This window comes from Cucumis melo, chromosome 4 (genome assembly GCF_025177605.1).
Source record: "Cucumis melo cultivar AY chromosome 4, USDA_Cmelo_AY_1.0, whole genome shotgun sequence".
Classification (NCBI taxonomy): Eukaryota; Viridiplantae; Streptophyta; class Magnoliopsida; order Cucurbitales; family Cucurbitaceae; genus Cucumis; species Cucumis melo.
In genome coordinates, this window is record NC_066860.1 from 15128911 (window position 1) to 15152227 (window position 23317).

Here is a 23317-nt window from a genome sequence, read left to right on the forward strand (position 1 = left end):
CCGGTTTTCTTCGTTAATCACCCAGAAGACGCGAAGAACTTACTATCCTTGGTTATTTATCCTTGATATTCACCAACACCCAACAACTTCCTTAGGAAATAAATAGGAAAAGATCCTAACCAATTGAAGCCATTTTTTAAGGAAAGAATCTTAACCAATGTCTTAACAATTTGTTAAGAGAAATAATATGCAGAAATACACATGTGGGACCATTCTGTTAACAAACTCCTCCTTGGTACCACAAACTTTTATTTCTGCAATCAAGCACCAATTCTTATCCAAAAACAAACGAAGGTAAAACTTCCACAAATATCCGAATAAAGGCAGAACCATCACACCGAACACATAATATGTAGAAAAACCAGAAAATCCATTTCATTAACGCAGGGGAGAAAAACAGAACGAACAAACGTCAGATTAAGAGAAATGCATCTGTCAAGCTGAACTAAAAATATTGAACTGAACCAAAAAAAAAAAAACTGAAAAGCTGAGCTTCTAAACAACCTAGATAAAAAGCTTTTGAAACAACCCAAAACAAAAACACTACTGAAGGACAAAACCCAACAAAAAACAAACCAAATCTCCCCTTTTCTTGAATGCAAAAATAAAGACAACCCTACTGATCAGACGAAGGAGTAGAAGACCCTGATGCTGCACGCCTAAAATCACAAAGAATTACATCCAAAACAGTGCGCCTATCAGACAGTTCACTGATTTGGCAAGTCAGAGATCGAGATTCAGCCATTAACGCTTGCAGCAGACGATTGACCAATGAAACAGAGAGAACCAGAGGTTGACCAACAATTGGATTTGTAGCAGCAACAACACTAGTCCCCCCAGGTGCATTCTCAAATGCAGCATCAACATCTTGAATGTGGGACCCTTGAAAGAGTCGCATACTAAGAGGTATAATATATGGAGCTGTGCCAATAGTATCTAATGGGGTCAATATGGTCGGTTGTTGAGCCAGGAGAAAACCACTCAGTGTTCTTGGGAAACAGATGGGAATATGAATGGAAAACGTATCAACGTGGCGCAGTAAGTGATTAAAGATGAATTCACAAACATTCACCTTAACTCCAGTGCCCATAAGGTAGACAAAAAGTCCTAAAGAAGTCGAGATGGTAGATGCATGAGTAGAGGGAATCCAGTTCGAGATACCAATCCGGTGGATGATCGCATATTTTACAGTCAACAAAGCAATCGGTAACTGCCCATCAACCGGCCAGACAGGAAAAGTTCCACCGGTAAGCTCCTCAACCAGACGTTTAGGAGTAGGATATGAGACAACGTAGTCAGCCGACAGTGCGTTGCCCAAAAAAGTATTCAGTAAGTCTGGAGACATTAAAATAGACACCTGAATAAGCACCTTCTGATACTTTTCAGCACTTGAATCATTGAAGTCGGAAGGACCAACCACAGAAACAGTCCGATGAAGCCCATCATTGCAGATTAAATCAAGAACGACAGGACATGAGTTGTACTGGTAAAAACTATTAGCTTCATCAGCAATCCGCCACTTAACCACATGCTTCCATTTGTGTGCTCCCTTCTCAGAGTGAAAAGACACACAGTCAATTGGCATAGAGGGTACATTTGGGGGTATCTTCCTTCGTCCTGCCTGGGTTGAGATGACACGTTGTCCTCTGACAGGAGGACGACGCGGACAAGAGGAAGAACCGACATGCCCATGCGGTGACATCGGAGTGGAGAATTCACTCGAGCCTTCAGTTGAACTAGGTTTCGACGTTCGAGTATGATGGGATACACTAGGATCCTCAGTAAATGTCAAAGAGTCCTCGGGTACAGTCATTTCTTCAGTTCCAGGTACATAATCTTCGTCAGTTTCGTCACGTGCATCGTCTTCATTATTTGGAAGAGAAGCTTGTGGGGAAGCATGAGGTGATGACGAAGCAGCGAAAGACTGACCATGGTCAGTAGGCCGAGATAGATCCTCCTTAGGAGGAGATGCTTCCCTTGGTGGGGATTGACAAGAACGAAACCCTACCTTGCAATGAAGAAGGGTTGACAACACCACATTGTCTTCACTGTCAGAGGAATCAGAATCTAATACCACTGTCTCAACGAAAACCCTAGGTTCTGACATAGAGGAGGACGCAGACGGACGGGATGTGTGTGGTGGAGAAAACTCAAGGACTTCCCTTTTGATAGTAAGAGGAGATACTAGTTTAGAAGATCGCCCTGCATGTGAGCAATGGACAGAGATGGGTACTGGACAGTGTTGACCTTCCTTAGTAGGTGGAACAGACCTGCGAATTTTCTTATATGAATGTTTCGTTGGGATTCCTTTGTAGCATTTGCCCTTCGAAGAAGTTGCAGTTTTTGGTGGTGAGGGAGCCATAGAATCTGAAACGCTGGAAGCATAAGAATTGTGGATGGAAGACGAAACACTCGACTGATAAGTTTTGAAACGTGTGGCGACCATGATGAACAATCTGACTTTAATATACCTGAGCCGAAGTGGATTTTGCAGAGTCAAATCCCAACGAACTAGAGAAAATCTAGGAATATAAAAAGATATATAGCTGACGGCACAGAACCCCACACAATTTTAATTTGAAACTTGAGGGTCAAGTAACCTAACTGGGTCTGAGTGAACACTAGAAACCCAAACCATATACCATGGGCTTTGAGATTCAATAGGCCCTTATCTTGTAAATTTCTACGCTGGCCGTTGACAAACCACAATACCTGCCCGTAATCCTTCAAATGTGGATACATCCAATGGCTTGGTAAAAATATCAGCAAGTTGCGATGAACTTCAAACATGTTCTAAACTGATAATATTAACTTCAACTAATTTTCGAATAAAGTGATGACGGATGTCGATGTGCTTTGTACGACTATATTGAACTGGATTTTTGCAGATGCTTATGGCGCTTATATTATCACAATAGAGAACCATGGAGGATTGAGTTATACCATATTCTTCCATCATCTGTTTCATCCATAGAAGTTACGAACAACTACTCCCTGCTGCTATATATTCTGCTTCTGCAGTTGACAAGGACACACTGTTTTGTTTCTTGCTGAACCAAGTAGCTATATTGTTCCCTAAGAAACAACATCGTTCAGATGTGCTCTTCCGATCATCCGAACATCCGACCCAGTCAGCATCACAGTACCTTACAAGAACTCAAGTTGTATCAAAAGTATACCAAAGATCGAAATTACACGTACCTATTATATATTTCAGTATGCGTTTAGCACTTTGAAGATGAGACGTTCGAGGGTCAGCCTGATAACGAGCACACATGCCTACTGCAAAAGCTATATCTGGTCTGCTGGCTGTGAGGTTGAGTAAACTACCAATGATACTTCTGTATAGACTTGAATCAACTTGTTCTCCAGTGGCATCCTTTGTCAATTTCAGATGAGTAGCAGCTGGTGTTCGTTTAGGTTTGGCCTTATCCATTCTAAACTTGGAGATGAGATTCTTTGCATATTTTTCTTGAGAAAAGAAAATCCCTGTTTCGTCTTGTTTAATCTGAAATTCTATGAAGAATGTCAGTTCACCAACCATGCTCATTTCAAATTCTCCCTTCATCTGATTAACAAATTGTTTAACATACGCAGAGGACGTGCCACCAAATATAATGTCCTCAACATAGATCTGCACTATCACAAATTCAGTACCTTGTCGATATATGAACATGGTTTGATCTTTACTTTCGCGTCGGTACACTTGTCGTAACAGATATGTGGAGAGTCTCTCATACCAGGCTCTAGGGCTTGTTTGAGACCATACAGTGCCTTACGCAGCTTGTATACATGATCGCGATGCACAAGATCAACAAAACCTTTTGACTAAGCTACATACACTTCCTCAGATAAATATCCATTCAAAAAGGCACTTTTTACGTTCATTTGAAAAAATTTGAACTTCCGCAAACAAGCATAACTCAGAAGTAATCGAATGGCTTCTAATCTGGCTACAGGCGCAAGCGTCTCGCCAAAATCTAAACCTTCAATTTGAGAATACCCTCGTACAACTAGTCTGGCTTTGTTTCAAATAACTTTTCCTTGTTCATCTGTTTTGTTCTTAAAAATCCATTTAGTTTCAATTATGTTTGCATGAGGGGGTTTTGGCACAAGATCCCATACCTCATTTCTTTCAAACTGCAGTAGTTCCTCCTGCATTGCTAAGATCCAGTGCTCATCAGTAAGAGCAGCAACAACAGTCATGAGTTTCATGGTGGATGTGTAACATACATTGGCAACCATGTTTGCACAATCTTTTCTCTCCTTCTTTCGAGTGGTAATACCACTGCGAACATCACCAATTATAGAGCTAGAGGGATGATTTTGGCTATATGTGTTGGAGGCAACATCTTCTGCATTGATGAACCAGCAGTATCAGTGGTATCAGGTAATTGAACGAAGTATTCATTAGCCTGCTGACAGGCAGACACTGATGCTTCACTTGCACTGGCGTCAAAGTGACCAACTGATGTAGGCTTGATAGAAACGACCATTCTGTTAACATTTGAGTGAAATGATGAATTATCTTTATCGTTGGTTAGGGAAGAAAGTTCAGACCCCGTAATTTTAGTTTTCTGAGAGTAGGGAGCCCAGATATCTCCATCTTCTTCTTCAATGCTTCCATTAGATACTTTCTCGCGATCATCTATGATGACATTGACGGATTCCATATCTGTCCTCATACGTCGATTATAGACTCTATAGCCTCGACTGTTAGTCGAGTACCCAAGAAATATTCCTCTATCAGACTTTGAATCCCACTTTCGATGATGCTCTCTGTCACTCAAAATAAAGCATGTACTACCAAAAATGTGAAAGTACTTTACATTCAGCGAGACTTTGTACTCCTACGTGGATTCTTCCTTTACTGAGGTTAGAGCCAGACTAGGTTTCCTCCTGCTTACACTGTCTCCCAGGTGTAATTCGAACGTACTTAATGACCCGAACAGTTCAACCAGCTTCATTTTTTGATAGGTCATTAGCTTCTTCGATCGCAGTCACTTTCAAGTTGAACTTCGATGGTAGAGATCTAAGGACTTTCCGTACCAGTTTGAATCAGACATCTTTTCTCCTAGCGCATCTGATTCGTTGGTAATGTCAAGTACTCAAACATTGAACTCAGCGATAGTCTCTTCTTCAGTCATTTGAAGTGCTTCGAAATGAGATGTCAAGATCTGCAATAGTGAGATTTTCACCTTTGAAGTTCCTTCAAAGGCTACCTTCAGGATATCCCATGTGACCTTAGCCGAATTGCAGGTGTTGATTAGCTTAAATATGTTTAGATCAATGACGTTGAATCAGTGCACGTGAGTTAACCACGACTACATCATCTTCTTCACTTGTCCACTTTAGCTCAGACTTTCGTGTAACTTTTTCGGTTTCATCTTTTTCAGTGGGATGCTCCCACCTTGGTATAATGGCTCTCCAACACCTCATGTCCAGAGACATAAGAAATGCTTCCATACATGACTTCCAATAACCATATTAGTTTCCTCCATCTAAAAGAGGTGGTCTAATGGTTGAGTTTCTTTCACGAATTCTGTCCATTGATGACCGAATGATGACCCGCTCTGATACCAAATGTAATATGAACGATTTTAGTGATATGTAATAGTTGTAACCACAATTGTGTAAAGAGTACTAAGCTGTAGTAACATGAAGAGGAACAAGCAACACAATAACATTTGGTAACCCAGTTCGATGAATGTACATTTATATCTGGTGGGCAGTTTTCCCAGGATAGAAGATTGTATTAATCACAAATTCAATAAATGTTGAATACATAGTTATGATTGAAAGAACAACACTTTGACACTATTTTTGCTGTACTGTTCTAGAACTGTTTCAACAGAACTTGATTACGATGTAACAAAATGATCATAACTAAACAGAGGGTATGACGAAACTCCCCCTTAATCACAACATTAAACAAATATGCATTCAACTTCAACTTTAATTCAATAGAGATATTCTTCTATTCGGTTTTCTTCATTAATCACCCAGAAGACTCGAAGAACTTACTGTGCTTGGTTATTTATCCTTGATATTCACCAGTACCTTACAACTTCCTTGGGAAATAAATAGGAAAAAAATCCTAACCAATTGAAGCCATTTTTTAAGAATGAATCTTAACCAATATCTTAACCAACTTGTTAAGAGAAAAAATATGCAGAAATACACATGTGGGACCATTCTGTTAACAACAATCAATATTGAGTACCATTTCCAATGATTAGGAATCTAGCAACTATCTAGCTCCTACCATTCAACTCTAGATAACTACCATGTGTCCTATGGCACACCCAATGTCGATCGATACACTCCGATGACCAACTCTAAATTGATTTATAAACTAAAATTACTTAACTCGTGGTTGTCTTTTTAAATATAAAATGACAATTATAATCCATGTTCATAATATTTAAATAGTTGTATTATATAATAATTAACATAATAGAAACACTTTTTAACATATAACCAAATCAAACAAATTAGACTGACGTATAAAAACAATTTGAGAAAATGCATCCAAACATATTTTTATTTTAAACATTTTGATCTATAAAGTGTTTAAATTTCATTTTGTTTTTTCTAGAAATTTTCAACACTTGTCGGAAAGCTCAAATATGAATGATACCATCATGGTTGCATCTTTCAAGGCCTCCACTTTTTTTTTTTTTTTTTTTTTTTGCACTCGAGGATTCTATCAACATGACTAAGTCAATGAGACTACAAATCGACCTTAAGATATCTTCACATAATGATATGATATATTCTACTTCAGAGATACACTCTACATTCTTGTTTACGCAAAACCAATCTCCTATCTCCGGTTCCCATCACCACTATTTGGAGGTCCACGGGCTGGCATTCCGTACACACTCATTATAATTTTTTTATTTTTTATTTTAAAGAAAAACAAAGCATTTTAGTTTTGTTAGATATTATATTAAAATTGCTTTCACCTATAAACTTAACTCTTTAAATTGAATTGGTGATTTAAGATTGTATTGAGGCATATTGATTTAAGATGTATTGTATTTAAGTTTAAACATTGTTGTTTCCTCTCCATTTAATATTAATTATGTTCACTTGTTGGGTCTTTTTTTTTATATTTCGAGTCAGAAAATGAGAGAAAGTGTGAGTACTATTAGATTAAATTTGTCCTCACTCGCAAGCTTAAACTTTCGTATTAAATCGGTAATTTAGAAATTTAGTCAACCTTTTTTCTCTACAAAATTCCACTTATTGTTTCTAGACAATAGTGCATATAATTTAGGGTGGGGATGGGTGGGTAACCTTCCCCACCCCTAATACATGTATTTTGGGCACCAAACAAATCTGTGTGTGTGTATATATATGTATGTATGTAATTCAATTCTCTTTTGGCATGAGTGATGAAGAGGATGCATATAGATGAACACCGACAAATTTAGTATAAAATCAAAATCCTCTTCAACTTTATGGTCTTGATACATAAATAAAATAATACTAATATTAGTGGCTAGTGGTAAAACTGTCACCTAACCCCCTTTAGACCTTAATTCAAGTCTTGCATTTTACATTTTTTTCTAAATTATTTTTATCGAATATATTATAAAACTCCTTCTCAACAAAATTCATGGATCCATCGTAGTGGATGATTACTACACTTAATTTAAGATTCAATTTAAGGTTAACTGTGTCCTATATCTTTTATGTTTTTCCTCCTCTACTCCCAATGCTTCTTATCTTCGACCAGTGATGGAAAGATAATTTCATTTGATAAATATAGTTCTTGTTTCCTCTTCCTTGTTTTGTTTTTGTTTTTTTTAACAACTTTTATATATATGTGTGTGTATGTATGTATGTATATATATATAAAATATGTCATACACTAAACATAAGAAAAGAAAGAAAAAATCTTCCACGGCGACAGTAGAAGATTAAAATATTAAAAAAATTGATGATTTTCGAAGAGACGCATTACAATAAATCCAACAAGACAACCTTAATTCTCTAATATTTCTCCAAACAACATTAATTATCTAATTGACCCGCAAAAGAAGGAAGTGATGATCGATGAGTGAGGCAGCAACGGAAGGTGAGTGAAAGGAAATGAGTGAAGGCAATATTTGGTTGATGACACTGCATACACGGTAGTGTCTCAAATTTTAAGCTTACATCTTGCTTGATGTATGAGCACCACATTTAGATATCTGTAAGCAATAATGCGTTTGTGAGACACAAATGGATCTGGGTGACGTCTATATTCACTCTTTCCACTTTTCTTTTCTCGGGCAAAGGCAAGGTCGCACATGAGGCGATTGACATATACTACTGTTGTTTTAGTAGCCTATGAAACTATTATGGTTATGAACTTCTGCATCATGGTTTTTTGTTGATAGATTGTTTAAAGAATACAAGGGCTAGCCTTGGAACTTGTCAAATATTTTATATTTTTTATTTATTTCTTTTATCCTCATTTTATTTTAAAATATTGTTTAAGGGATCTCGGGTAGACTAAATTGTTTCATTTAATAAAGCATTTTGTGGATCATTTTTCTTGTTTTTTAACTGTAATTTCAGACAAATTTTACGTTTTCTAGTCTTTGCATGCATAGTAAATTAAATCAAAACCTATGACATAAAGATGCCATAAAAAGTCGATCAAACTTCTTCATGGCCCAATTCTTTTGTGTGCATATTACATTCATGTATTCCACTCATGTGAAAGAGTATATCGTAATTTGGTTGTTTGTACGAAATAATTAAGAGCTAGTTGGGATTGGCTTAAGAAAAAGAAAAGTTTTTGAAGAAGTAAACTCATTATTGTGAAAATTGGTTAAAATACATTTTAAAAACTATTATGAGTAGTTTCTGAATACTCTAATTTTCATACTCTAATTTTTTTTAAAAAAAATAACTTATTTTTTGAATTAAACACTTGATAATGTAATTTAAACACATCCTAAGAATATAATTTATCTACTACAAGTACAATGATTTCATATAAAAAAAATGTAAAATATATGTAAAGGTTTTAAGTTATCTCAATTGATTAACAAAATATGCGTAAAGTTGAAGAGTTAGACAAAAATAACCTCGATAAAATAATACTTCTTTAGTTACAAAAAGTAAAAAAAAAAAAAACCTATGACTAGATACCTCAACTTATTTACTTAACTTCGCATACGTCAAGCACAAACTCCCTACACAATTCAACTCAATGTCTCCTAATAACGACTTTTAAATAACTAACTATGATCGGTGCACATTCATCTTGAGAAGTCAAACATTAAGGATGTTTTGAAATTTTAGATAAATATAAAATCCATGCTGATCACAATTTATTTTCTTGTTAGTTAGGTATGTAATAAGGTTTGCCAGTAAAAAATCACTTACATATAGTTTTTCTATGTTTAGAAAAACCATAAACTGATCATTATGATCAGCACAAACTTTTGCCAGGGAAAATTCATTCATATATGTTTTTTATATTTTAAAATTGACATCAACAAACCTATTTGCAAATATAGATTGTAAATAACTCTCACCATATCGTCAAGGTTTTCTATATAAAAAACACTGACTTGGGACAAATGAAATAAACTAAACAAACACAATTTGGATTTAAAGATGTTTAAGCTGTTTCAATGGCTTGTTCTTCACCTTGTTGTAACTTTAGCATGCTTGTCTTGTTGTATAGGAGATAATGTCTCCTATGATTCAAATGCCATAATTATCAATGGTGAACGTCGCATTATCTTCTCAGGTTCAATTCATTATCCGCGCAGTACAGAAGAGATGTGGCCTGATCTTATTCAAAAAGCTAAAGATGGTGGACTTGATGCAATTGAGACATACATATTTTGGGACCGGCATGAGCCTCATCGACGAAAATACGATTTCTCTGGGCATCTAAATTTTATCAAATTTTTTCAACTTATCCAAGAGGCTGGACTTTATGTAGTTATGAGAATTGGTCCTTATGTGTGTGCTGAATGGAACTATGGAGGCTTTCCATTGTGGTTGCACAATATGCCTGGAATCCAACTACGTACAAATAATCAAGTCTACAAGAATGAAATGCAAACTTTCACAACAAAGATAGTTAATATGTGTAAACAAGCCAACCTCTTTGCATCACAAGGAGGACCAATAATATTAGCTCAAATTGAGAATGAGTATGGAAATGTGATGACACCATATGGAGAAGCAGGAAAAACATACATCAATTGGTGTGCTCAAATGGCTGAGTCTCTAAATATCGACATTCCATGGATCATGTGCCAACAGAGCGATGCCCCACAACCTATCATCAACACATGCAATGGATTCTACTGTGATAATTTTACTCCTAATAATCCTAACAGCCCAAAAATGTTTACTGAAAATTGGGTGGGATGGTTTAAGAAATGGGGCGACAAAGACCCTCATAGAACTGCAGAAGATGTGGCATTTTCGGTAGCAAGATTTTTTCAATCTGGTGGCATATTTAACAATTATTACATGTATCATGGAGGCACCAATTTTGGAAGAACATCGGGAGGTCCATTTATCACTACGTCTTATGATTATGATGCCCCACTTGATGAATATGGAAATTTGAATCAACCGAAATGGGGACATCTCAAACAACTTCATGCATCAATCAAATTGGGAGAAAAGATTCTCACTAATAGCACCCGCTCGAACCAAAACTTTAGTAGCTCTATAACATTAACAAAATTCTCTAACTTAGAAACAGGAGAGATGTTCTGCTTTTTGAGTAATGTAGATGAAAACAATGATGCTATTATAGATTTGTTGGCAGATAGAAAATATTTTCTACCAGCTTGGTCTGTGAGCATTCTTGATGGTTGCAACAAGGAGGTTTTCAACACTGCAAAGGTTACTTCTCAAACATCTATATTTTTTAAGGAGCAAAATGAGAAGGAAAATGCAAAACTCTCCTGGACTTGGGCTTCAGAGCCCATGAGAGACACTCTACAAGGATATGGCACAATTAAGGCAAACCTTCTTTTGGAACAAAAAGGGACTACTATTGATTCCAGCGACTACTTGTGGTATATGACAAATGTTAACACCAATGCAACATCTTCACTTCAAAATGTGACTCTCCAAGTGAATACAAAAGGTCATGTGCTTCATGCTTTCATAAATAGAAGGTATATTGGGTCACAATGGGGGAGCAATGGACAAAGTTTTGTGTTTGAGAAACCTATTCAATTGAAATTAGGAAACAATACTATAACCCTTTTGAGTGCCACAGTTGGACTAAAGAATTACGATGCATTTTATGACACAGTGCCAACAGGAATTGATGGAGGTCCTATTTATTTAATTGGAGATGGAAATGTTACAACTGATTTGTCATCGAATTTATGGTCTTATTGTTGGATTTTATGTCCTAAAACTCGTAGATAGTAAATATAATCAATTGACCGTCATTAATAAAGTATTTTATTATTTAATTTCAATAAGTGTTATTGATTATTTTATTAGTTTTGTCTTAATAACCCAAATCCAATAAACTAACATCCTAAGCTGTTTGATGAGTCTTGAACAGTATGTAGAGACATACAGGGATTAATGTTCAAGATCAGCTTAAAGAGTCTATAGTATAGGGTTAAGGTTGGGTACCTTATCCTGTTAACACTATGGATACGGCTCACTTTGTATTTGATACAGACACATTGATCAAATGCGTTCATGTATGTGACATGCGAGTGTGGGTATCCTATGCAATGAGTTTGCATAAGACTGGACCACGAAATAGTAATCACTAGATGTAACTCCGTTAACTAGTTGGATTGCTATTTCATTAGGATGACCTAGGTAACTTAGTCTTAATCCTGAGTGTATTATGAACTCCTGTTTGCGAGGGATTGTCCTTTGATTTATACGAGTGAGAGTGGCCAGATTGCCGACTCAATATTCTTATCATTTTGGGGACAATACCGAGTGGAGAGCTGGGAACATAATCACACAAGATGGAATTCACTCCTTCCCACCTTTAGGGTAAGTAGATAAGTGTTCCCTTAAATGGTGTCTCCGAGACTTGAACAAAGGGCCCTACCCTCTCAATGGCACGAGAGGGGTTTCTGTTTAGTGGTTGGACCATAAACAGGTTGTTCATTAGAGGAGCACTGGTATTTAAGGACTAGAGGTAACCCAGGGGTAAAACGGTAATTTGACCCAGCTGGAGTTACGAACACTTGTGAAGGACTAACTTACTGGTATTGGTCTATATCCGTGGACACAGAAATATATCTATAGTGAGAAGAGTTCAGCTGTGAGTCTTTAGTGGAGTGTACGCACAGTTAACGAATATTGATTAATGTGGTTAATGAGTTTAGCCAATTAATCTCATATCGTTGTAGCTTCTGATCTGTAGGTCCATTAGGTCCCCTTCCTAGCTCATAAAGAGTAATGAGATTTATTTATATTGGTTGTAATTTGAAATGTTCAAATTTACTTTGGGAATTAATATAATGTATATTGATACATTATAATATAAAGTTTATATTTTAATTAGACTTTATTATATAAATTTAATTTTGGATATGATTCAAAATTAAATTATGAGAGAATAAAATATTTGAATAAGTTCAAATATCAGTTTAATGTGAATTAGATTCATATTAAAACTATAAGTTAAAATTTAATGTGTATATGATACATATTAAAACTATAAGTTATGAGAGAAATTTATATTTGAATATGATTCAAATTATGAATTAAATTAAATATAAGATATTTAATTTAGAAATTAATTAATTGGAGAATTAATTAATAGTTTTTGTTTAATTTGATTTAATTAAATTTGATTTAATTAAATTAATTAAATTAAAACTATAGGTTATGTGAGAGATATTCATTTAAATATGATTTAAATGAAATATTAATTAAATATGATTTAATTATTTAATTATTTATTTAATTAATATAATTAATATAATTAATTAATTAATTAATATTAATTAAATATTAATTTATTAAATTAATAAGGAACGTGGGTGGTTTTCCCACGTTCCCAATTATTCTCTCTAACTTCCCTCTTCTTCCGACTGAAGAAGAGGGAATTTTTTTGCGTAACTTTTTTTTCTCTCAAACGGGAGAGAGTTCTGCGAAGAAGTCTATCCATTCTCTCTAAAAAAAAAAAAATCTCTCCATTCCCTTATTCCAATTTTGGTTCCCACAAACCATCTCAATCAGAGAATAGGAAGGTTTTCAAGTGGTGGTGCCCAAAAATTTGGTGATTGCAGATTCAGAGTCGTCAACGAGCGTAAGTTTTATTCTCTGTAATTTTTTTAAAGCATGTTTAATCAATATTTTTTGCCAATGTATTGGTATTTTTAAGGTTCTAATTAAAATTGAGTTTCTGTATATTTTCCGCTGTAAAGGGTTTTCATCCCTTCAATTGGTATCAGAGCCATCTCAGTTTTAATTGAGAATTTTAAAAATTTGCATTGGTTAGGTGGGATCTCTGCATTATGAATGTGGTTTTTGCAATTGAATGTTTCTGTAATTTTGGCCATAGATTTACTGTTTTGATAAGATCAAAATGTAAAGGCCCCTGCGTTTTTGGGCATTTTAATTTGTAAATCTGTAATTTAGAGTCCAATTTTTGGATTCGGGGTGTTTTTCTGAGTTTTTTGACACCAAATTTGCCCAAAACGGACACCCGGAAGGCCATCAACGAGAGTTTTTCGATTCTGTACGGAAACCGAAAAAAAAAAAAAAAAAAAAAAAAAAAAAAAAAAAAAAAAAAATCCGCGGCTGGAGGTTGAAGAAGGGATGACGTCATCGTGACGTCACTGGATGTACGGACGGCTCCCGCGGCTCGGCTCGGCGGCACTTGTACGGACGGCTCGGGTGTACGGACGGCTCGGCTCGGGGTGTACGGACGGCTCGGCTCGGGATGTACGGACGGCTCGGTTCACTCGGCTGTACGGACGGCTCGGCGCGGTCGGCTCGGTTCGACTCCGATTTTTTCATATGGTGCCGGTTCAAGGGGTTTTGGGCCGGTTCTTCCTATTTTAGGCCGGTTCAAGCATTTTTTAGCCGGTTTGAAGTTTTTTGAAGGTTTTGAGGCCGGTTTTGGAGCTTTGAAAGCACTTTTAGGATTTTTTAAGGCTTTATTATTGTAATTATTGCTTTATTTTATCCTAGAGGCCAATTTTACAGGTTCAATTGTTATTTAATGCTTTATGGATGTCATTTAGATGAATCCCACCTTAGGTTAAGCATGTTCATGCATTTTTATATATTATAAATGTTATAATGTATGGTTTTAATGCATGATTATGAATTTCATGAGTAATTTAAAATATGTTGATATTTTAAATATATGAAATTGAATAAGCATGATGCATGACATTACTTAGTTAAATATAATTTGTTATATTTAAATTAATGTATTGTGTATGCTTGATTGTTTTTCATATTTTTTTTTAATATAATTGTTATATTAATAAAAGATGAAAATTAATTTGCATTGTGCATATTACATCCATAGTTTAATATAATTGTTATATTAATATAATGTATGCATGTAATATGGTTTTATTTAATTATAATTTGATTTTAATTATTTAAACCATAGTATGTATGATTATAGGGCTAATTAACTAATTTTATAATAGTTATAAAATTTGATTATTAGAAACCGTCAACCTATAATAAAGAGTTGCATGCAAACGTAGGATCTTAGGATTAATTTGGTTTAATTTTAAATTGTTTAAAATTAAATAGACCTAAGATCACATTAATTCTAATAGGATTAGAATTAAGTCTTATTTTTAGTTTAATGAAACTAAATAGGACAAATAGGATTTAAGGTTATAAGGGAACTCCACCGGTAAAGTTCTGTCTAAAGGCTGGGGGTACTTAAGTTGACGGTTTACGGAACACCTCCTACCTGGGAACTGACCCGGAACCGGCGTTGAATTAACCTTATTCCTATTAGCATAAGATGTCACTAGGTAAATGGTTTAATACACCTAGAAACTTTAGTGTAAAGTTTTATTATAAGTGTTATAATAAGAATAGACTTAGTTAGATTCATTTAGCCGGAATTTAGCTAAGTGCAACTAAACCTAAATTAATAGAACATTTTAGTGGGAGAAAAATGGTATATATGATATATCAATTTTTATTTTTGCTTTCACGTCCCTAAGAGTTCACACGTGAGATCCATACTCGGCTTCGTGTCGCCCTGGGCGCGGCCTCCTTTCGGAAAGTGTTTGTATGGGTCAATAACAAGGTGAATAGGGGAAATGTTCATAGTAAGTGGGAGAAGGACGCGTGTCAACGTATCCTACGGTCTCCTCCATTAGGTTGCACCGTGAGATTTCTATGATCCGCCTGCGTGTCGTCCTGGAGCGACCATCCCTTCGGAGGGCTTGATCATATAAGTCGGAACATCGCAAACTCCAGAAATGGATAGGATTTCTTAGGTTAATCTTCAACAGTTGTCTTTCCTAAACGGTAGCCTGTTGAAGCGTACCTCTGGGATCTGAAAATGGTAGGGTCACACTTACGGGATGAATTAAGTTAGTTAATGAATCCTTGACCGAACAACGATAGCTAAGAACTATAGGAATAAGAGTTATTCTGGTATTAGTAATTAGTTGAGATTGTCTCAATTCAGAAGAAGAGTAATTGATCACCCTTCGGTGATTTTTGTTCTAAACTTCTGAAGTATCGTTGCAAAAACTAAATCATTAGTTTTATTAGGGTTCTTTGATTGTTTGTTTTTGCTGAATTGATTGGATTGTTTTATGTAATGGGTTAAGACAAAGATAACTAATATGGTCAATTGTTTGCTATTTCAGCATGTCTTCCTCAATTATTGCATTGCTTAAAAAAGATCAATTAACCGGTGAAAATTATGCGACGTGGAAATCGAAACTGAATATGATTTTAGTTATCGTTGATCTAAGCTTCGTCTTAATGGAGGAATGTCCTCCTTTCCCCACTAAACATGCATCCCAAAGTGTTAGGGATGCATATGACCGTTGGACAAAGGCCAATGACAAGGCTCGCCTCCACATCTTGGCTAGTATGTCTGACATACTAAGCAAGAAACATGAGATCATGGTCACTGCACGTCAGATCATGGACTCTCTTAGAGAGATGTTTGGACAACCGTCCATTCAGATCAAACAAGAGGTAAATGTTGCCCATTCTAAGAGGAGGTTTGTACCTTCACCTTCTGGATCTGAGAAAATTCAAAAGAGGAAAGAAGGGAAAGGGAAAGGTCCTACTATTGCTGTTGAGGACAAAGGGAAGGCTAAGGTAGCCATCAAGAGGAAATGTTTTCACTGCAATGTTGATGAGCATTGGAAAACAAATTGCCCTAAGTACCTTGTTAAGAAGAAAGAAAAGGAAGGTAAATATGATTTACTTGTCTTGGAAACATGTTTAGTGGAAAATGACCAAAATGCCTGGATACTTGATTCAGGGGCCACTAACCATGTTTGTTCTTCTTTACAAGAAACTAGTTCCTTCAAGCAGCTTGAGGACAGTGAGATGACACTCAAGGTTGGAACGGGAGATGTCATTTCAGCTCGTGCAGTGGGAGATGCTAAGTTGTTTTTCGGAAATAAATTCATGTTTTTGGAAAACTTGTACATAGTTCCTAAAATTAAAAGGAACTTAGTTTCCGTTTCTTGTCTTATTGAACATATGTACTCAATTAATTTTTCTATGAATGAAGCGTTCATTTATAAGAATGGTGTACATATTTGTTCAGCTAAGCTTGAAAACAACTTGTATGTATTAAGACCTAATGAAGCAAAAGCAGTTTTAAATCATGAGATGTTTAGAACTGCTAATACTCAAAATAAAAGGCAAAGAATTTCTCCAAATAACAATACCTATCTTTGGCATTTAAGATTAGGTCACATAAATCTCGATCGGATCGGGAGATTGGTAAAGAATGGACTTCTAAACAAGTTAAAAGATGTTTCATTACCTCCATGTGAATCTTGTCTTGAAGGTAAAATGACAAAGAGACCTTTTACTGGAAAAGGTTATAGAGCCAAAGAGCCTTTAGAACTTATACATTCAGACCTCTGTGGTCCGATGAATGTAAAAGCTAGAGGGGGTTTTGAATACTTCATCTCTTTTATAGATGATTATTCTAGGTATGGTTATTTATACTTAATGGAGCATAAGTCTGAAGCTCTTGAAAAGTTCAAGGAGTATAAGACTGAAGTTGAAAATCTATTAAGTAAAAAGATTAAAATACTTCGATCTGATCGAGGTGGAGAGTACATGGATTTGAGATTTCAGGACTATATGATAGAACATGGAATCCAATCCCAACTCTCAGCACCTGGTACACCTCAACAAAATGGTGTATCAGAGAGGAGAAATAGAACCTTGTTAGACATGGTTCGTTCAATGATGAGTTACGCTCAATTGCCTAGCTCGTTTTGGGGGTATGCAGTAGAGACTGCAGTTCATATCTTGAACAATGTTCCCTCGAAGAGTGTTTCTGAAACACCTTTCGAGCTATGGAGAGGACGTAAACCTAGTTTAAGTCATTTCAGAATTTGGGGTTGTCCAGCACACGTATTAGTGACAAATCCCAAGAAGTTGGAACCTCGTTCAAGGTTATGCCAATTTGTTGGTTACCCTAAAGAGACGAGAGGTGGTCTATTCTTTGATCCACAAGAAAATAGAGTGTTTGTATCGACAAATGCTACTTTCTTGGAAGAAGACCACATGAGAAATCATAAACCACGAAGCAAATTAGTATTAAGTGAAGCTACTGATGAATCAACAAGGGTTGTTGATGAAGTTGGTCCCTCATCAAGGGTTGATGAAACCACCACATCAGGTCAATCTCATCCTTCTCAATCGTTGAGAATGCCTCGACGCAGTGGGAGGGTTGTATCACAACCTAACCGCTATTTGGGTTTAACTGAAACTCAAGTTGTCATACCAGATGATGGTGTTGAGGATCCATTGTCCTATAAACAGGCAATGAATGATGTAGATAAGGACCAATGGGTCAAAGCCATGGACCTTGAAATGGAGTCTATGTACTTCAATTCAGTGTGGGAGCTTGTAGATCTACCTGAAGGGGTAAAACCTATAGGGTGCAAATGGATCTATAAGAGAAAGAGAGATTCAGCTGGGAAGGTACAGACCTTTAAAGCTAGACTTGTGGCAAAAGGGTATACCCAAAGGGAAGGGGTTGACTATGAGGAAACTTTCTCTCCTGTTGCTATGTTAAAGTCTATAAGGATTCTCTTGTCCATCGCCACATTTTATGATTATGAAATATGGCAAATGGATGTCAAGACTGCTTTTCTGAATGGCAATCTTGAAGAGAGTATCTTTATGTCTCAGCCCGAGGGGTTCATAACCCAAGGTCAAGAGCAAAAAGTTTGCAAGCTGAATCGATCCATTTATGGGTTGAAACAAGCATCAAGATCTTGGAACATTAGGTTTGATACTGCAATCAAATCCTATGGTTTTGACCAGAATGTTGATGAACCTTGTGTATATAAGAAAATCAACAAAGGAAAAGTAGCTTTCTTAGTACTTTATGTGGACGATATCCTCCTCATTGGGAATGATGTGGGTTACCTTACTGACGTTAAAGCTTGGCTAGCAGCACAATTCCAAATGAAAGATTTAGGAGAGGCACAATATGTTCTTGGGATCCAAATCATAAGGGATCGTAAGAACAAAACGCTAGCACTGTCTCAAGCAACCTATATCGACAAATTGTTGGTTCGATATTCGATGCAGAACTCTAAGAAGGGTTTATTACCTTTCAGGCATGGAGTTCACTTGTCTAAGGAACAGAGTCCTAAGACACCTCAAGAAGTTGAGGATATGAGACGTATTCCCTATGCCTCAGCTGTGGGCAGCTTAATGTATGCTATGCTCTGCACTAGGCCAGACATTTGTTATGCAGTGGGAATAGTCAGTAGGTATCAGTCCAACCCAGGGTTAGACCATTAGACGGCGGTTAAAATTGTTCTCAAGTATCTTAGGAGAACGAGAGACTACATGCTTGTGTATGGAGCTAAGGATTTGATCCTTACAGGATACACTGATTCTGATTTCCAAACCGATAAGGATTCTAGGAAATCCACATCGGGATCAGTGTTCACCCTAAATGGGGGAGCTGTAGTATGGCGTAGCATCAAGCAAGGATGTATTGCAGACTCTACAATGGAGGCTGAATACGTCGCTGCTTGTGAAGCAGCAAAAGAAGCAGTTTGGCTTAGGAAGTTCCTACATGATTTGGAAGTTGTTCCAAATATGAACTTGCCCATCACTCTATATTGTGATAACAGTGGGGCAGTAGCCAATTCTAAAGAACCTCGCAGCCATAAACGAGGGAAACACATAGAGAGGAAGTATCATCTGATACGGGAGATTGTGCAACGAGGGGATGTGATCGTCACCAAGATCGCTTCGGAGCACAACATTGCTGATCCATTGACGAAGACTCTCACGGCTAAAGTGTTCGAGGGTCATCTAGAAAGTCTAGGTCTACGAGATATGTACATTAGGTAACCTAGGGCAAGTGGGAGATGTGTAATGGGTATGATGATGCCCTAGTTTATTGTATTTGTATATATACGTTTTATGTAATATACTTGTACATTTTACCATTTCCAATGTTTGAGGATTACTCTATTATGTACATCCCATAAGGACTAGAGTTTTAGTCCAAGTGGGAGTTTGTTGGATTTTATGTCCTAAAACTCGTAGATAGTAAATATAATCAATTGACCGTCATTAATAAAGTATTTTATTATTTAATTTCAATAAGTGTTATTGATTATTTTATTAGTTTTGTCTTAATAACCCAAATCCAATAAACTAACATCCTAAGCTGTTTGATGAGTCTTGAACAGTATGTAGAGACATACAGGGATTAATGTTCAAGATCAGCTTAAAGAGTCTATAGTATAGGGTTAAGGTTGGGTACCTTATCCTGTTAACACTATGGATACGGCTCACTTTGTATTTGATACAGACACATTGATCAAATGCGTTCATGTATGTGACATGCGAGTGTGGGTATCCTATGCAATGAGTTTGCATAAGACTGGACCACGAAATAGTAATCACTAGATGTAACTCCGTTAACTAGTTGGATTGCTATTTCATTAGGATGACCTAGGTAACTTAGTCTTAATCCTGAGTGTATTATGAACTCCTGTTTGCGAGGGATTGTCCTTTGATTTATACGAGTGAGAGTGGCCAGATTGCCGACTCAATATTCTTATCATTTTGGGGACAATACCGAGTGGAGAGCTGGGAACATAATCACACAAGATGGAATTCACTCCTTCCCACCTTTAGGGTAAGTAGATAAGTGTTCCCTTAAATGGTGTCTCCGAGACTTGAACAAAGGGCCCTACCCTCTCAATGGCACGAGAGGGGTTTCTGTTTAGTGGTTGGACCATAAACAGGTTGTTCATTAGAGGAGCACTGGTATTTAAGGACTAGAGGTAACCCAGGGGTAAAACGGTAATTTGACCCAGCTGGAGTTACGAACACTTGTGAAGGACTAACTTACTGGTATTGGTCTATATCCGTGGACACAGAAATATATCTATAGTGAGAAGAGTTCAGCTGTGAGTCTTTAGTGGAGTGTACGCACAGTTAACGAATATTGATTAATGTGGTTAATGAGTTTAGCCAATTAATCTCATATCGTTGTAGCTTCTGATCTGTAGGTCCATTAGGTCCCCTTCCTAGCTCATAAAGAGTAATGAGATTTATTTATATTGGTTGTAATTTGAAATGTTCAAATTTACTTTGGGAATTAATATAATGTATATTGATACATTATAATATAAAGTTTATATTTTAATTAGACTTTATTATATAAATTTAATTTTGGATATGATTCAAAATTAAATTATGAGAGAATAAAATATTTGAATAAGTTCAAATATCAGTTTAATGTGAATTAGATTCATATTAAAACTATAAGTTAAAATTTAATGTGTATATGATACATATTAAAACTATAAGTTATGAGAGAAATTTATATTTGAATATGATTCAAATTATGAATTAAATTAAATATAAGATATTTAATTTAGAAATTAATTAATTGGAGAATTAATTAATAGTTTTTGTTTAATTTGATTTAATTAAATTTGATTTAATTAAATTAATTAAATTAAAACTATAGGTTATGTGAGAGATATTCATTTAAATATGATTTAAATGAAATATTAATTAAATATGATTTAATTATTTAATTATTTATTTAATTAATATAATTAATATAATTAATTAATTAATTAATATTAATTAAATATTAATTTATTAAATTAATAAGGAACGTGGGTGGTTTTCCCACGTTCCCAATTATTCTCTCTAACTTCCCTCTTCTTCCGACTGAAGAAGAGGGAATTTTTTTGCGTAACTTTTTTTTCTCTCAAACGGGAGAGAGTTCTGCGAAGAAGTCTATCCATTCTCTCTAAAAAAAAAAAAAATCTCTCCATTCCCTTATTCCAATTTTGGTTCCCACAAACCATCTCAATCAGAGAATAGGAAGGTTTTCAAGTGGTGGTGCCCAAAAATTTGGTGATTGCAGATTCAGAGTCGTCAACGAGCGTAAGTTTTATTCTCTGTAATTTTTTTAAAGCATGTTTAATCAATATTTTTTGCCAATGTATTGGTATTTTTAAGGTTCTAATTAAAATTGAGTTTCTGTATATTTTCCGCTGTAAAGGGTTTTCATCCCTTCACTTATAAGGTTGGATTAAATGGAGAAAGAAAACAACTTTACAACCCAATGTTCTCAAATAGAACGAAATGGAACCAGCTAAATAAAAAATCTATTAGAAGAAGAATGACATGGTTTAAAGCTACCTTTAAAACCCCTTCAGGGACTGACCCAGTAGTATTGGACATGCAAGGGATGGGAAAAGGTCAAGCTTGGGTAAATGGACGAAGCATAGGCCGATTTTGGCCTTCTTTCATTGCTAGTAACGATAGCTGCAGTGCAACTTGTGACTACAAAGGTGCATATGACCCTAGCAAATGTGTTAAAAATTGTGGAAATTCTTCTCAAAGATGGTATCACATTCCAAGATCGTTTATGTCTGATGACATGAACACATTAATTTTATTTGAAGAAATTGGAGGAAATCCTCAAAGGGTGTCTGTTCAAACCATCACTATTGGAACTATATGTGGAAATGCTGATGAAGGAAGCACCTTAGAGCTCTCCTGCCAAGGAGGACATATCATCTCCCAAATCCAATTTGCTAGTTATGGACATCCAGAAGGAAAATGTGGTTCATTTCAGCCAGGGTTGTGGGATGTGACAAAGAATACTACTATAATGGTGGAAAAGGCCTGTATTGGTATGGAAAATTGTTCCATTGATGTATCTCCAAATTTATTCGAAATGAGCAATGTTGTAGGCCCATCTGCAAAATTGACCGTTCAAGCACTTTGTTCACATGATTGAGTTATTTTAATGTATACATATGAATTTTTAGGTAAAATTTTTTTGTAAATAAAAAATATTTTATAATTATTTCATTGAATCTTAATTCTAAAGATTATCTTTTGAAATCATATATATTAATCTGTTTCATTAGTTTCAAGATTTTATATTAAATAATGAATTAAAAAATCTAGGGATTCAATATAATTTGACAAAGTTTAGAAATACAAAATATAATACTAAAACTTTAGTCAATGTCAAAGAGAAATGGTAGTTTATAATTCATTATAAAAATATTTAGGTATGATTTCATAGAGTTTATTTGCACATATGTTGCATTTATTTATTTAGTTTATTTTATCTGATCGTAGACGTTAATACCAATGTGTCAACTTTATGTTATTTTTTTTATTCTACTTCATGTTTAAGTTTTTTAAAAAAAGAAGAAGAAACAAATAGTTTTAATTAATGTTACGATGAATCTAAAGTTTAATCATCCAAATATAGAAATCATATTTCATTATTTTGTTAAAGAGTTAACATGATCCTAACGGCAAATATCAAAGTAAGCATTTCTTTTTAAGTTCAAGAGTAAAACATACGTTTTTAAAAGTTTAGAAAAACCAAAATCAAACGAGAGACCAAGTTTAGAAACTAAATTATAATTTAAACTTTATTACTTTATAATTAATTTGGTATAATTCAAACTTTTATAACATATTTGTTTGAAAGAAAATATATTTTTGGTGAGGTTTAAAAATTATTAAATTTAGTATAAAAATTTACGAGCGTTCATATGTCAAAATGACGGAAAAAGAAGACACTTTTTTAATCTTTCTATTGTCTCTCTCTCCTCCCTATTTCTCTCTTCTTCTTCAT

At 35.3% G+C, this 23317-nt stretch overlaps 3 protein-coding genes across 3 annotated transcripts; 1 reads left to right on the top strand and 2 right to left on the bottom strand.

The window, feature by feature from the left end:
* Positions 1–616: 616 nt before the first annotated feature.
* LOC127148933 (uncharacterized) lies at positions 617–2446 on the bottom strand. Its single transcript, XM_051083368.1, has one exon. The coding sequence runs from the start codon at positions 2444–2446 to the stop codon at positions 617–619; it is 1830 nt and encodes a 609-aa protein (XP_050939325.1).
* Positions 2447–3075: 629 nt separating this feature from the next.
* Positions 3076–4245, bottom strand: LOC127148934 (uncharacterized mitochondrial protein AtMg00810-like). The gene is made up of 4 exons (XM_051083369.1): positions 4126–4245; positions 3741–3828; positions 3202–3639; positions 3076–3146 (listed from the first exon to the last, which is right to left on the bottom strand). Exons 1-4 carry the CDS (start codon positions 4243–4245, stop codon positions 3076–3078), a joined length of 717 nt encoding a protein of 238 aa, XP_050939326.1.
* Positions 4246–9789: 5544 nt separating this feature from the next.
* LOC103490083 (beta-galactosidase 15-like) lies at positions 9790–22459 on the top strand. Its single transcript, XM_051083370.1, has 2 exons — positions 9790–11314; positions 21873–22459. The coding sequence occupies exons 1-2, from the start codon at positions 9790–9792 to the stop codon at positions 22457–22459; spliced, it is 2112 nt and encodes a 703-aa protein (XP_050939327.1).
* The last annotated feature ends 858 nt before the right edge of the window (positions 22460–23317 follow it).